The sequence below is a fragment of the Dromaius novaehollandiae genome, chromosome 12, assembly GCF_036370855.1.
Source record: "Dromaius novaehollandiae isolate bDroNov1 chromosome 12, bDroNov1.hap1, whole genome shotgun sequence".
Lineage (NCBI taxonomy): Eukaryota > Metazoa > Chordata > Aves > Casuariiformes > Dromaiidae > Dromaius > Dromaius novaehollandiae.
Window position 1 is genome coordinate 13643738 of NC_088109.1, and position 11891 is coordinate 13655628.

The 11891-nt window shown below is 45.6% G+C and overlaps 1 protein-coding gene across 2 annotated transcripts in view; it reads left to right on the forward strand.

Moving 5' to 3' along the window:
• The window catches only part of CHCHD6 (coiled-coil-helix-coiled-coil-helix domain containing 6), a 116256-nt gene extending 108002 nt beyond the window's left edge, over positions 1–8254 (forward strand). For both annotated transcript variants that reach the window (XM_026093144.2, XM_026093145.2), the window contains one exon: positions 7712–8254. In XM_026093144.2, the coding sequence (XP_025948929.2) occupies positions 7712–7735 (24 nt within the window). In that variant the 3' untranslated portion in view covers positions 7736–8254. The remainder of the gene's footprint in view (positions 1–7711) is intronic.
• The last annotated feature ends 3637 nt before the right edge of the window (positions 8255–11891 follow it).

Consider the following 11891-nt stretch of genomic DNA (forward strand, 5'->3'; position numbering starts at 1 on the left):
CTGCAGCTACAGAAGCTCATGTCCCCCAGCAATAATGCTACTGTTGGCAGTCCTTAATTTTTGAAGCATTTGGTTTAGGGTTTGAAAGAATGAAATTCTGTCGCATCAGGCAGTGGCTTTCCATTCTTTTTGGCTCTGGAAACGGTAATTCACAGTTGGGTGAAGTTCACTTTAATCCTTACAAAACCGGAGCTGAATTTGCACAAGTTGTCGTTGTTCTGCTTTCGAAACATCGTGTGCCTTCCGAATCCCTTTATCCCTCCCGGGGCCTGATGCACGAGCTCGCAAAACACTAGGGGCGATTCCAGTAGTGGGATAGAGGAGCATCCAGCGTTATCTCCGTTTTCTTATAAATCCTCTTCTCTTAGCTTGCTCCGGAAAGGTGCGGTATTGTTTGTAGTTTATACTTTCTGATGTGTGGAGATAGTGGGATGTAATTATCTTCCCCTGAGGTAAAATCATTATGTTGGCTGTAAAGAGAGAGGGTCACAGTCCTAATGGGAAATGATTTTAAAGCAATCTTGACCAAGTCTAGTGGAGCAGTTTCAAACCACTTAAAACTCAGCCAGTCCTTCACAGCACTTGTGGTATGTCCTCTTTATGCGGTGAGAGGCAGTGGGACTAACACTTGTCGAGGGATAGAGAAAATCTATGATAAACTGCAGCGCTGGCTTTAGGCAAGTGCTGTGTGCTGCCACAGGGGAAAGGCAGAGACGGTGCCCGGTCTTGATTATTGTTGTTCTCGATCCTGATTTGGAAAAGGTGCTTTGCAGAAGCAATAAGACAGTAGTCATGAAATCTGCCACCTTGGGCTTCATGGGCCGCCAAAGCCGCCCCTGCGCCCCGAGGCTTGGTTCCCGCTGACGCGGAAGGAAGGCTTCGGTTTCCAAACAGGTGGCCGTGCAGATAGAGGCGCGGGCCGGAGATCAAAGCCAAATAGCTGGCGGACGCACCAGTGTTTACCTTGGAAATCTGGGTTTCAAACGTGCACTGTTTGCACAAGGCAAATTTGGTCAGAGATTGTTTAATAGCAACCGCTACTTCACGTTATAAGATGTCAGTGGCAGTCAGACTTCAGTGTTTTGGTGGAGTTGCGGTCAGTAGCAAGTGGGAGAGAAGCCCTTTGGCAGAGCTGATCGAAGGTGACTGTCAGCAGCAGCAGGCCATGCTGAGGGGCATCGGCAGATCTGTTGGGACCAGCCTGGGACTGAAAAGCAGAGCGCCTTGCTGTGTTTCAGTCCTTTATGGAGACAGAATAGCCAGGGCTGTGCAGGTTAGCAAAGCTCTGAGCCGGTACCCAGGAGAGCAAGAATAACTAGTAGTGAAATGCTCCGTGTCCGATTTCCATCCTTTGAGCTCCTCTGTAATTTTATTGGAAAACAAAAATTGTTTAAATAATGAAACAGACCCAATGAAATTGTGCAGTGATGCAGAAGGGGTGAGGAAGGGTTATTTTCTCTCCTTCCATTACTTTTCCCCTCCTGCCTTGCCTCCCAAATGCGGGTGGGATCTGCGTGTCAGGAACCAGCAGCATCAGCCTGGCCTGGCGGCTTTTCTTAATGGTGAGAACGAGATTAAATGCAATTAATGTTGATTGGAAAAAAAAAACATCCTCAGTGTGAATGCCGGTTAATTAACAGGCATCCTTTCAGTAGTGACCCTTTGCAGAACAGTGTTTGTTCCTCCTGGCCCCGGTGTTTTCTAGGACACGTCCAAAATGAAAGGAGCCGTGCATTGTCTTCCCAGCTCCCTGCTGTGATGTCTGGGGCTACAGCGCAGCGGGAGACGGATCCCCCCGAGTGGGATGACTTTTAATGCACATTAGTAACTGCAGAGCTGCTCAGCCAGTGGCAGAATGTTTCCTGTAAAGCAGGGCGGCTGGCGGGGGCTCTGCCGGAGCTGGAGCGGCGATCAGAACAATTGGCTGGAGGAAATCAATGTTATACTGCATGAACAAACAGGTGAGGCTCAGACCAGCTAGAAATTAGTTGTGCTAGTGAATTGCTTCATGTTCTGGTAATGCAGAGCAATGGGAGGTATCAAGGCACAGTAAAGCATACAGCGCGTCAGCTCGCATGAGTCAAAAGAGAACGTGGAGGCGGCGGGGAAAGGAAGCGCAAAATTTTGTCTCTTTTTTTTCCACTTTGCTTGCGGGGTGGGTAGAGCAGGGGGACTTCCATGTGAAAGTGCTTTCTGGGGTGTTCTGACAATGCATCTTGCAAGTTTTTTTTAAAGGCATCTTTTCTGCTGTCATGCCAGCTTTGAAGACACCATCTGGGGAAGTAGCCAAGAAGTCGCTGGGTGAACTTCTCTGCTTTGCAAAGCTATTAACACCAGTACAGGGAAGAGGGAAAACAAAACTCTCTTCATAGCTTTTTGAATTAATGTTTTTTGCTGCTGCCAGGCATACTCCTGCCCCTTCTTATTCCAAACCCAAGGACAGCAACTCTTGGACTCCTGAAGGATGAGAGAGACAGAGAGGCTTTTCAGTGCAATAACTATATGGCACAGAAGTGCTGTGATCCATTAGTCAGCACAGCTGCTCCGCAAAATAGCCAATACCCTGAATGTAACAGAACAAATTGCACATAACCAAAAAATATCTACAGCATACATCAAACCAAAGTGACTTAAATGTCCCTTACAATGGTCTGGGGTGCTAATAAGCCCACAACAAATACCTTATCCAGTAGAAAGGCCTTGAACACCCATCTTAGGACTGGTCAGGAGCTTTTGCATTTTGTTGGTGCCTCTTTCCAGACTGACAGAAGTGAAAAAGTTATGCAGTCATGTTACTGAAGTCTGCTGTGTGCAAACAGGTATTCTGTTCTGTGGGGAAAAGAAGTAGCTCTCTGCACAAGGCAGAGAGGTAGGAACTATAGAGATTAATTTCCACTTTGTCACTGACACTCTGAATCCAGCAAGTCATTTATCATGGGGTTCTGCTTTCTGATTTCTTCATAGCTACACGGTGCCCGTATGTGCGAGTGCCAAGGTGTAACTGCTGAAGGCACTATTAGAACAAAGGTAAGGTACTATCCGCTGGGGGAAACTTGCAGGGTTTACCTCCGGGAGGCTGAAAGCTGTTTAAACAAACATGTCTTGCTTGGCAAACAGCATCTGTGGCAAACAGCGGGAGTAAAGTTCCTCAAGGTCTGGCTTTTCAAGGAGGAAGATGCCTCCACAAGCTGTGAGCCTTAGGCGAGGCGCAGAGCTCTCCAGCCTTTGTGGAAGGAGGAGAGGAGGCCGCGGACTTGCCAGGCTGGCCCGTGAGCTCTTACAGGCAGACGCAAAGTGACAAAGGATGGATGGGACAAAGAAGAGCAGTGCATCAGAAAACCTTGTTGTTGGGACTTGCTGCCCTGGGGCTGATACCAAAGCCTTGGTCCTCTGTTATGGGAGAAGGACCCTTCTGGGAGAAGGACTGTTTTGGGCTTTGGCTAGACTCTGTTCTCAGCAGGAGTGAAATGCGTGGAGCAGATCTGCTTGCAGAGCTCAGCCCTTTCTCCTCACCCAACTGGAACCAGAACTGGAAAGCCGCCGGCTCCCTTGCAGCTGCTGTGAAGTGGCAGGCTGTGTCGGGGAGCAGCCGGCCGGTTTTAGCTTCTGTTAGCTCAGGAGCAGGGTATCGCTCTGGTGGAAGATCATGGGTTAGTGGCTCAGGTTCCTGCTTGCCAGGAGGGGCGTGAAGGAGACAACTGAGTGCCCTGCAGTTGGATTTGCTGTTGAGACTGCACAGATTACCATTCCTGTTTTTACTGGAACTGCAGCTGTGAGGAATTATCTTGAACCCCTTTGCAGGGACACAATTTTTGTATGTAGGGGAGCTAGATTCAAGCTCCGAAAGACTTGGAACCTGGTGTTTACCTGTTGTTATATTGGCAGTGGCATTAAAGTCATCTCCCTTCCCTGTGCAAGGAGAAGGGCACTGTCCCCTTGCATTGGAGCGTGTGGTACACTCTCCAAGGCTGCCCTGAGTTCTTCTGCTGATACAGCAGCAAGGAGACCAGCTAATGCCAACTGTGGGCCAGGTATTTTGTGATGGGTCACTGAACTTTAGGTTGAACTTCAGCTCAATTAATTGGGAGTATCCTATCATATGGGAAGAGCTTGTTGTTGCAAGCTGTCTGGACTTGTTGCATATGCTTTTTGTCATGTGCATATGTAATGATAAGGGCATGTTGTAGAGTTAAGGCTTCTCCTTTCCTTCCCTGGCTGTCTCTGCTGAAGGTGAGTATCACAGCTTGGAAGGGAACCAGCAGGTAGCTAATCTGTATCTGCATGGTTGCCATGTAAGTTGAAACACTCATGTAAATAGTGGGCTTAACAAAGAGTGGTTTTAGTCTTAGAGATGTGGGGTCCTTGCACGCTATTGCACAGCATGTGAGGCTTGAAATAGAGGCAACTGTGCTTTTAAGTAGATAGCCGCAGGTTTATAAACTGAAAACAATTCTATGTATACTGTAATAAGCACATACATATACAACATGACAACAGACCATGAGGCCTGCAGAGCTTCCACTGTGCAGTGCGCTGTGGCTGTATGAAGCTCTGCCGTAGCTGTGAGAGTAGATCTGTGTTTCTGGCCTCCAGTTTTGTTAGCTGTTAACAACCATGCCTGCACTGCACGGTGTGTTCTGCAGAAGGTCCATGGGAGCACAGGATCTTAACCAGCTAGAGACTCTCTGTGGCTTTCACTTTCTCTGTAAGCTGAACCTTAGCAACGTTAGAGGGTTTCAGTTTTCAAGAACTGGTTTTACCAGGCAGGATGGTAATGGCTTACACTGCTTCGGCAAATGTTGTGAGATCTGGATTGGCATCTGAGCAGAAACACCTGAAACAGCTGGGAAAGGCATCCTTCTATGCAGTTTTGCGCGGAGAGTGCTTCAGGTCCCAAGAAATGCCAACCCTATAACCTTCATGAGTACCACATGCCCTTTGTGAAGGGGGGGGGGGGGATGAATTAGTGACTCTGGCCAGCACAGGTTGGTCTTGAATGCAACTGTGTACAAATTGCATTGTATCAGACCACATTTGGGAGCAACCTGGGCTGACTGATGGTATCATTACTTGCCTCCTTTGTTCATAAAACTTCCTCTGGTGTGAGCTGCACAGCAGGAAATTGGTGTCTAGCCTGTCTGGCAGCCTGTCAGCTTTGGGTTCAGTGCTTACAGTGCAAGAGACTTTGACGAAGTTTAGTTGTCCAAAGTGAGATGGAACCTGATGTTTTTACACAAGGAATGTTTGCGAGCCTCCAGCTTGATGTGTCCCTGGTGTGTAGAGAGGTTAGGCTGGAAAGAATTGATTGAAGTTAAGTACTGAATATTTGTCTTTTCCTCTGAAAGAAGATTTTTTTAAAAAAAGTTCAGATTTTGAATATGAAATTGTGTAACTATGATTTTTAAATTATCATAAAAAAAATTTTAACCTCTTCCATCCAGGTTAATCATGGAGTGGCCACATTAGTGGCTTTGTCACAAAATGTAGCATTCCTTGACACTTAACTGAAGTGTTACAGTGTGAATGCAGCAAATTATTGCGAAATTGATTGCAAGTTGTTGCTGCTTTGCCCATTACAATTTGTGTGAGTGCTATTGGAGATTTTAAAATGTATTGCTCAGTGCGAAACTTCTGAGCCACTAATGATGAGAAAAATTACCTCGGAAATTAGAGTCAGTCAAGTAATATTGATGGTTCGTTTGTCAGATTTCTGGATAAGCTTTGTCTAAATAATTTGGCAAACAATTTTCTCTCTATTCTCAAATTCTTTGAAGCTTTCCCAGTTTGTAGTTAGAGATGGGGCTGTCTTTGGAGAGGCATGGTGAGTGTAGGCTAACATGCTGACCTGGCAAGTGTTAGGTAGTGCATATAACCTGCTATGCAAAGGTAACCTAAACAACATCCCTCGTTTTCTGGTAGATGTTGCCTCATCCCTCATTTTCTGATAGATGTAAGTGTGCTAACATCATTGTTTTGTAATATGGCCCTTTCTGATTCACTTACAAGGAACAACAGCTTCTCTCCTATTAAAAAAAAAAAAAAAAAAAAAAAAAAGTGTACAAGGAGTAGGACTGAGCTCAAATCCAGCCCTGGTTGGTTGGGTGATGGGATCACATGCATCTACAAATTATTTAGCTGTCTTTCTGTAGCTGGCTTTAGCAAGGTCCTCTAAACATGGGTTAGTACTGTCTTCTCTGCAAATGGAGGTGAACCTAGCCAGAGCAGGAGGAAAAAGCAATGTCTTGACCAGATGACCCCATGCAGTTCTGCTGTTAGTGTAGCTACACCAGCAGTTTCTTGATTATAATGATGCCATTGCTTATGCATAAGAGCAGATTACCTAGTTTTTGAAGTAGGGTCCAGCATCGATACCACAGATCCCCAGTTGGGAAGGGAGTTAGAGTTGGTGCCAGCTGTGCTCTCGTCCACAGCTGATGGCACTGTTGGACCGACTTCTTTGAATTTGTAAGAGTGAAAAGATAAAAATAGAAAGAGGCCATGGTATACTGCAACTGCCATCCTAAAAATGTCTAAATCCTCCTGTTTCGTCTCCTTCTTCTTCTTTAGAAGTCCACAGCTCATGAGTGGATGCCAGCAGGATCTGGGGATGTATCAGTTGCAAAACAGGAGGTTGTTCATGGTGGGGGAGATGGGAGACAGACTTGATTTTTCTTAGATTTTGAGGAAGTTTGGAGTCTTAATATTAAAAGGTAAAGGCTTTCAAACATGTCAGGGGCTAAGGTAATATGGGAGTCCCTCTGTTTCTTCCGTTTCCCTCTCTGATGCCCTTTTTTATGTTGATCCTGTTCAAACTCTTGGGATGAGTGAGTGCGTGGTGTGTGTGTGTTTGAAGGCACCTAATTCAAGTGTTCCCGTGTCCTGCTGAGGCTGGGGTTTTAGCATGGAACTATGCTTACTCTCCCCACTTAACTGGTCTGGGATTTAACTAAGACTAGAGGCTTTTTGCCCCTCTGTCACTCCTGCTGTAGGCCATCAGAGGAGGCCATTCCCCAGCCTGTGTTGGGGCACTTGCAGTGGAAAGGTCTCAACTTGGAAGTGGTTCTGTGGCCCAGCATGGTGGACTGTAAAGCTCCCTTAGTCAGGTCTGTGGGGGCTCAGGCTAATTGTGAGAGGGGGATTCAGGTTTTACTAGGTCATCCCAAAATACCTGCTTCAAGATGCTGTTGCTGTGTTGGATGCTGTTAAATGTACAAGGAATAAAAAAAAGGCCTTGGTCTTTAACCTGATCGAGAGTGAAAGTGCTTACTCGTGAATCATGGACTGGAGACCTGCTATTTCTTGTGGCGATTTGTAAATCCTAATCATTTGAAATACTTTCTCTCTCTCTCTCTCTCTTTCTCTCCCTCTCTCTCTCTCTTTTTTTTTCTTCCCCTCTTTCTCCCCCGCTCCACCCCGGTCCCTCAGCAGAGCATGTGGGCAATGGTTGAGCTGGAGCCGACCACAGATCTTTACTTGTTCACAGTATCAGTCTTGCCTTTGATATCATGACCTGTTCTCTTCTACAGTCCTCTGTACTCTTGAGTATCTTGCTGTGTTTTGCAGCAGGCAATACCTGATGACTTTTCCGAGGGATGTCTTGTAATCTCTCAGCCATGCCAGTACTGCTCCTTCACTTCTGAAAGAAGCAATCCAATGTCAGCAGCTGAATAACTAACTTGCTGTCTTTTGCTTTGTCTCCTTTTTCCTCCAGGAGCTGTTAGTTAATTCTGGATAAACATCAGCAGCTACCAAAGAGCAGAAGACAGGGACCATGGATGCCCTTGGAAGCCCCAGCATCCTTCTAGATAGATGCTGACCAAAACTGGTGCCTTCTGCCCATAGTGGTCCAAGACAACGACATGATTCCTCTTCTGATTGCCTGCATGCATCAGCCTTGATGGATGTTTCTGGAGTTGGGAGGAGGGTCCTGGGGGAGGGGGACACTATTGCTTCCTTTATTTTATTGTGTTACAATATAAAGAATTATTTTGACCACAAGTACTCCTGGCACAGCTTGTAGTTTGGAGGCTTGTCTAACGCAGGCCTGGTTCACCATGTACTAGCTTTGGTTTCACCCATCCCCATCTGAGTTTCAAGAGTTTTTGTCTTTGTCTTTGTGCTTCAAAGACAGGAGTCTGAAGTACTGGGAAGTATCCCTGACTAGCTTGTTGGGATTAACTGTTCCTGTTACACCAGCAGGGGTGTTTCTTCCCTTCCAAGGTTCTCTCCTAACCAATAAAGTGTTTAATGGTCACTGTGTGCTGTGAGATGCCTTCAGTCCCATGAGTTTGTAAATGGCTGTTTTCTGCCTCCTACCTTTGCCAACAAAAACTCCCAAGTATGAGGAATAGATATATTTCCAGTCACAGTTTATAAATCACAGAACTTGTTCATTTTGGTCCTGGGCTGAATGAATTTGACTTATTTAAAGTACTTGGAAGAGTGCAAAGTCCTGGCTGAAGGAAACTGGTCTTGGTGAATCACATTGAAAAAACCTTTTCCTGCTGAATGCAGAGCCCTAATTATCTATCTTTGTACCGGCTCTTGTGTACAGTTCCTCCTTTATCTGCTATAAAGCACCATCCCTCCTCAGCCTCGTAGTCTGTTTTGTGTCCTCTCTTTGTGGAGCCAGGGGGTGGTGGGAGTTGACTGTCTCTGGCATTTCATCCTCTTATAAGAGGTAGGTGCAACAGGTTTGTAACAGATCTGTCAGCAACCCAGGTGAGCAGGTCTATTTTTGTAACTTAATTCCCTTTCTCTGGCCAAAGCCTCTCCTCCAGTTGGCAATGTTTGCTCCTCGTGTCCTCTCTGACTGGGTATCTGACAGGTTCTGAAGAATGTGAACGTAGATTTTTTGGAGGTCATGTCAGAGTTTTATGTAGTGTTTATGAAAATGGGTGAGGGGGGCTGAGAACTGTTTTCTGTGTTATGTTCTGCTTGGTCTCTTTCCTTTAGGCAGCCACTTCATGCTTTAGATCTTGGTTAAAGGGACAAAATCCCTTTCCTTCCTCCAGGGTGCTGATACCACAACCTTCCTCCTCCTCACAAGCACAGTGTTCACTTATTCACAGCTCATCTTTGTTGGTCCCAGATCTTGCAAAACTTCTGTCTTTTTATCACCATGCAGGTCAAACGTGCTGTCCCCAAAGGAGGAAGGGTAAGTTTTCAAAGCCCAAGTAGGACACTTAGTGCCCTTTGGTCTGTCTGTAGCAGCATTGGGTAGGCTTCTGCTGCTGCTGCCATACCAGCTTTGGGATCTGCTTATAATAGCTGGGTGCTGCAGAGCCACTGAACTTCTGACACTGCATGCAGAAATTTAGAGCAGCAAGGTTTATCCCTGACTAGATTTTAAAATATTGTGGGTCTGAAGAGAAAAATACCTATTTTGTCTCTTTCTTGTTTTCCTCTTGCCCCCATCCAGTGTTGCCTTGGCACAAGTAATTTGCATGTCGTTATTTCAGCCACCCTAAACTGGGGGGACTATGATGCCAGGGCTGATTATCTGGTGGCACTGGACAATTTTCTCTGTTAGGCAACTGTAATATATTTCCATGTTCTTTTATAATGAGCTTTATTTACCAAATTGGCAATTCCTCTGTTGAGAAATAACTGATTACAGCATTCAGGGAGTTGCTGTCATCTCAAGATATGCAGGTGTCTGTGGAACATAAACAGATGTGATCGTTCAGACGGTGAACTCAACTGATAGAGGGTAGGGGGAAAAAATCAGCCATAAAATCATAAATGTAGTATCTCCAGCTAATGCTGGCCGGGTGCACTGGGGCTGTTTTGCAGCCCAGCAAGAACAAAGTGGCACTCTAAGGCCATCCGGTATCTCCAGATGAGTGGCTGCTTGACTATTAGCTGAAAATGTACCTCTTCCACCTCATCCCCCTTCCGTGCTCTCTCACATAACCCTCAGTCTCTGGTAGTTTCTGAGGACAGAAATTCATTCATTGTATATAGCCTTGAAGCTGAAAACTCTTCAGTCCTGCTATGCTGGGTAGGATTTTAGCCTACTCTGTGATTAGCATCTGCAGATCTCATGGTGATCCTGTGGGTGCTGGAACTGTGGTCCCATCTGCCTTTCAAAGAGTCCCTTTCCCTTGGTGTTGGGTAGTGCCCAGGAACAGGGGAGTTGCTGTTGTTCTAATCTTCAGCTCAGGTATCTGAGCCTGGGAAAAAATGATGAGCAGAGGTGTTGACAGAAGGTTGTGCCAAGGATGAAACTGAGTTTGCAGAGCTTCAGATGCCATATAACTAAAAAATGTACAGGTTACACACTTTCTCTTGACTGTTAACATAGGTTACACTGTTTTTCTTTCTCCTCTTCACTGGTCCTATATAACTGAGGACCTTGCAAAGAGGGAAGAAACCCTGCCTCTTCTTGTAAGTACCCTCTGCTTATGTTTCTCCATGACTTGTTGGATATTGAGTGTGAATTTTTTCTCATGCAAGATTGTGACAGCAGGTGTCAGTTGCATTCCAAAGTGGCAAAGATCATTATTCCTGAAGCCTGGTGTCCAGTGCTGAATAGATGGCCTTACCACACAACTACTGTCACGGCTGGCATTAATGGGCAACTCGGACAGCAGGATAAACAAGGCCCAAGTCTATTGTGGAGGCTGAATTTGAGACAGTTTCCTCCAAGGCAAGTTTGAGGTAGGGCAGGGGCAGCCAGAGTGCTGCTGTCTGTGCTGCATGTGCTGGATAGAAAAGAGCTTTTTTGTACCCAGAAATATCGGTGACCTTTTTTTACCTGCTCAGACCAAAACTGCTCAATGCCAGATGCAGTTCACAGTCAATGCTCCATTCAGCTGAACAGCAGCATGTCCGTTTTGCCTGCCCAGTTACTGCAGTTTTGCGTGCAAATTGGGTAATTGTGTGTACAAATGCATCTGGTAATTTGCATCCAGCGTGCACAACTGTGATAATTTAATGTGAAAACATAGGCTTGCAGAGTGCCCTCTTTAGAAGTATGAACTCTTAAAACTGGCCAGGTGAATGGAAGAAACAAACTTTTATCTATGCGTGCATTCTTAGTATTACAGGAAGGAAAAAGGAATGAAACAATGAAGTTAGAGAAGATATACTCATAGAAATTTTCAAGTAGGCTTCAATAGCTTTTTAAATGAAACATTCAACAAGCGCTTTGAGGTTCCAGTATGCAAGGGCATCTCAGGCTCTCCAAACACCAAATTTGTGATCTTGCATAAAAACACAACCCATTGCCTCCTGTTAATATTTCACACTTGGCTTTGCAAGATGCTTTATCTAATATCCTCTCTGTATTGGGGCTTCTATCAACTCTGCCTTGTCCACAACAGGAGAGGCTGGAGGAGGAAGGCAATTGCCAAGCATGTCTGTAATCTTTGTAGGAGGGTTTTGTGCAGCTGTAGGGAGAGAAGAGTAAGTCTCATTTCCTGTTTTATAGTCTGTTGAATCCTATGATCTCATGCTGTGTGCTGCTTTTCCAGGCGGAATTTTTCAATTTGTCTTTCAAGTTGTTATATTTAATTTCCAAACTGGTTAAAAGTGTCTGTAGCGTGTTGCTAAACTGTTTGTGTCTGATTCCCTAAAACATTTCATTGCCAGTCTGCTGTGCATCTCAGAATGATGTTTTTCAGTCTGGCTGGTGACTTGGTCTTTTGGGACTAGAAGTGGTGTAGATGCGAGGACTCTCTGCTTGTTCGCTCTCATTCCCCTAACAGTTCCTGTAGTTAAAATGCACCTAGTTAAAACAAAGCCTACGACCGCTACAGCCCTTTTTGCAACCCCAAGGAGCAGCTGCACTGTGCCCAGTAGAATTATCAGCCTCTCTTCTCTTTTCAGCTGATGCAACATCAAGGGAAACCCATGGGAGCCTGAAGGGCCATGCAGAGTCCAGGAAG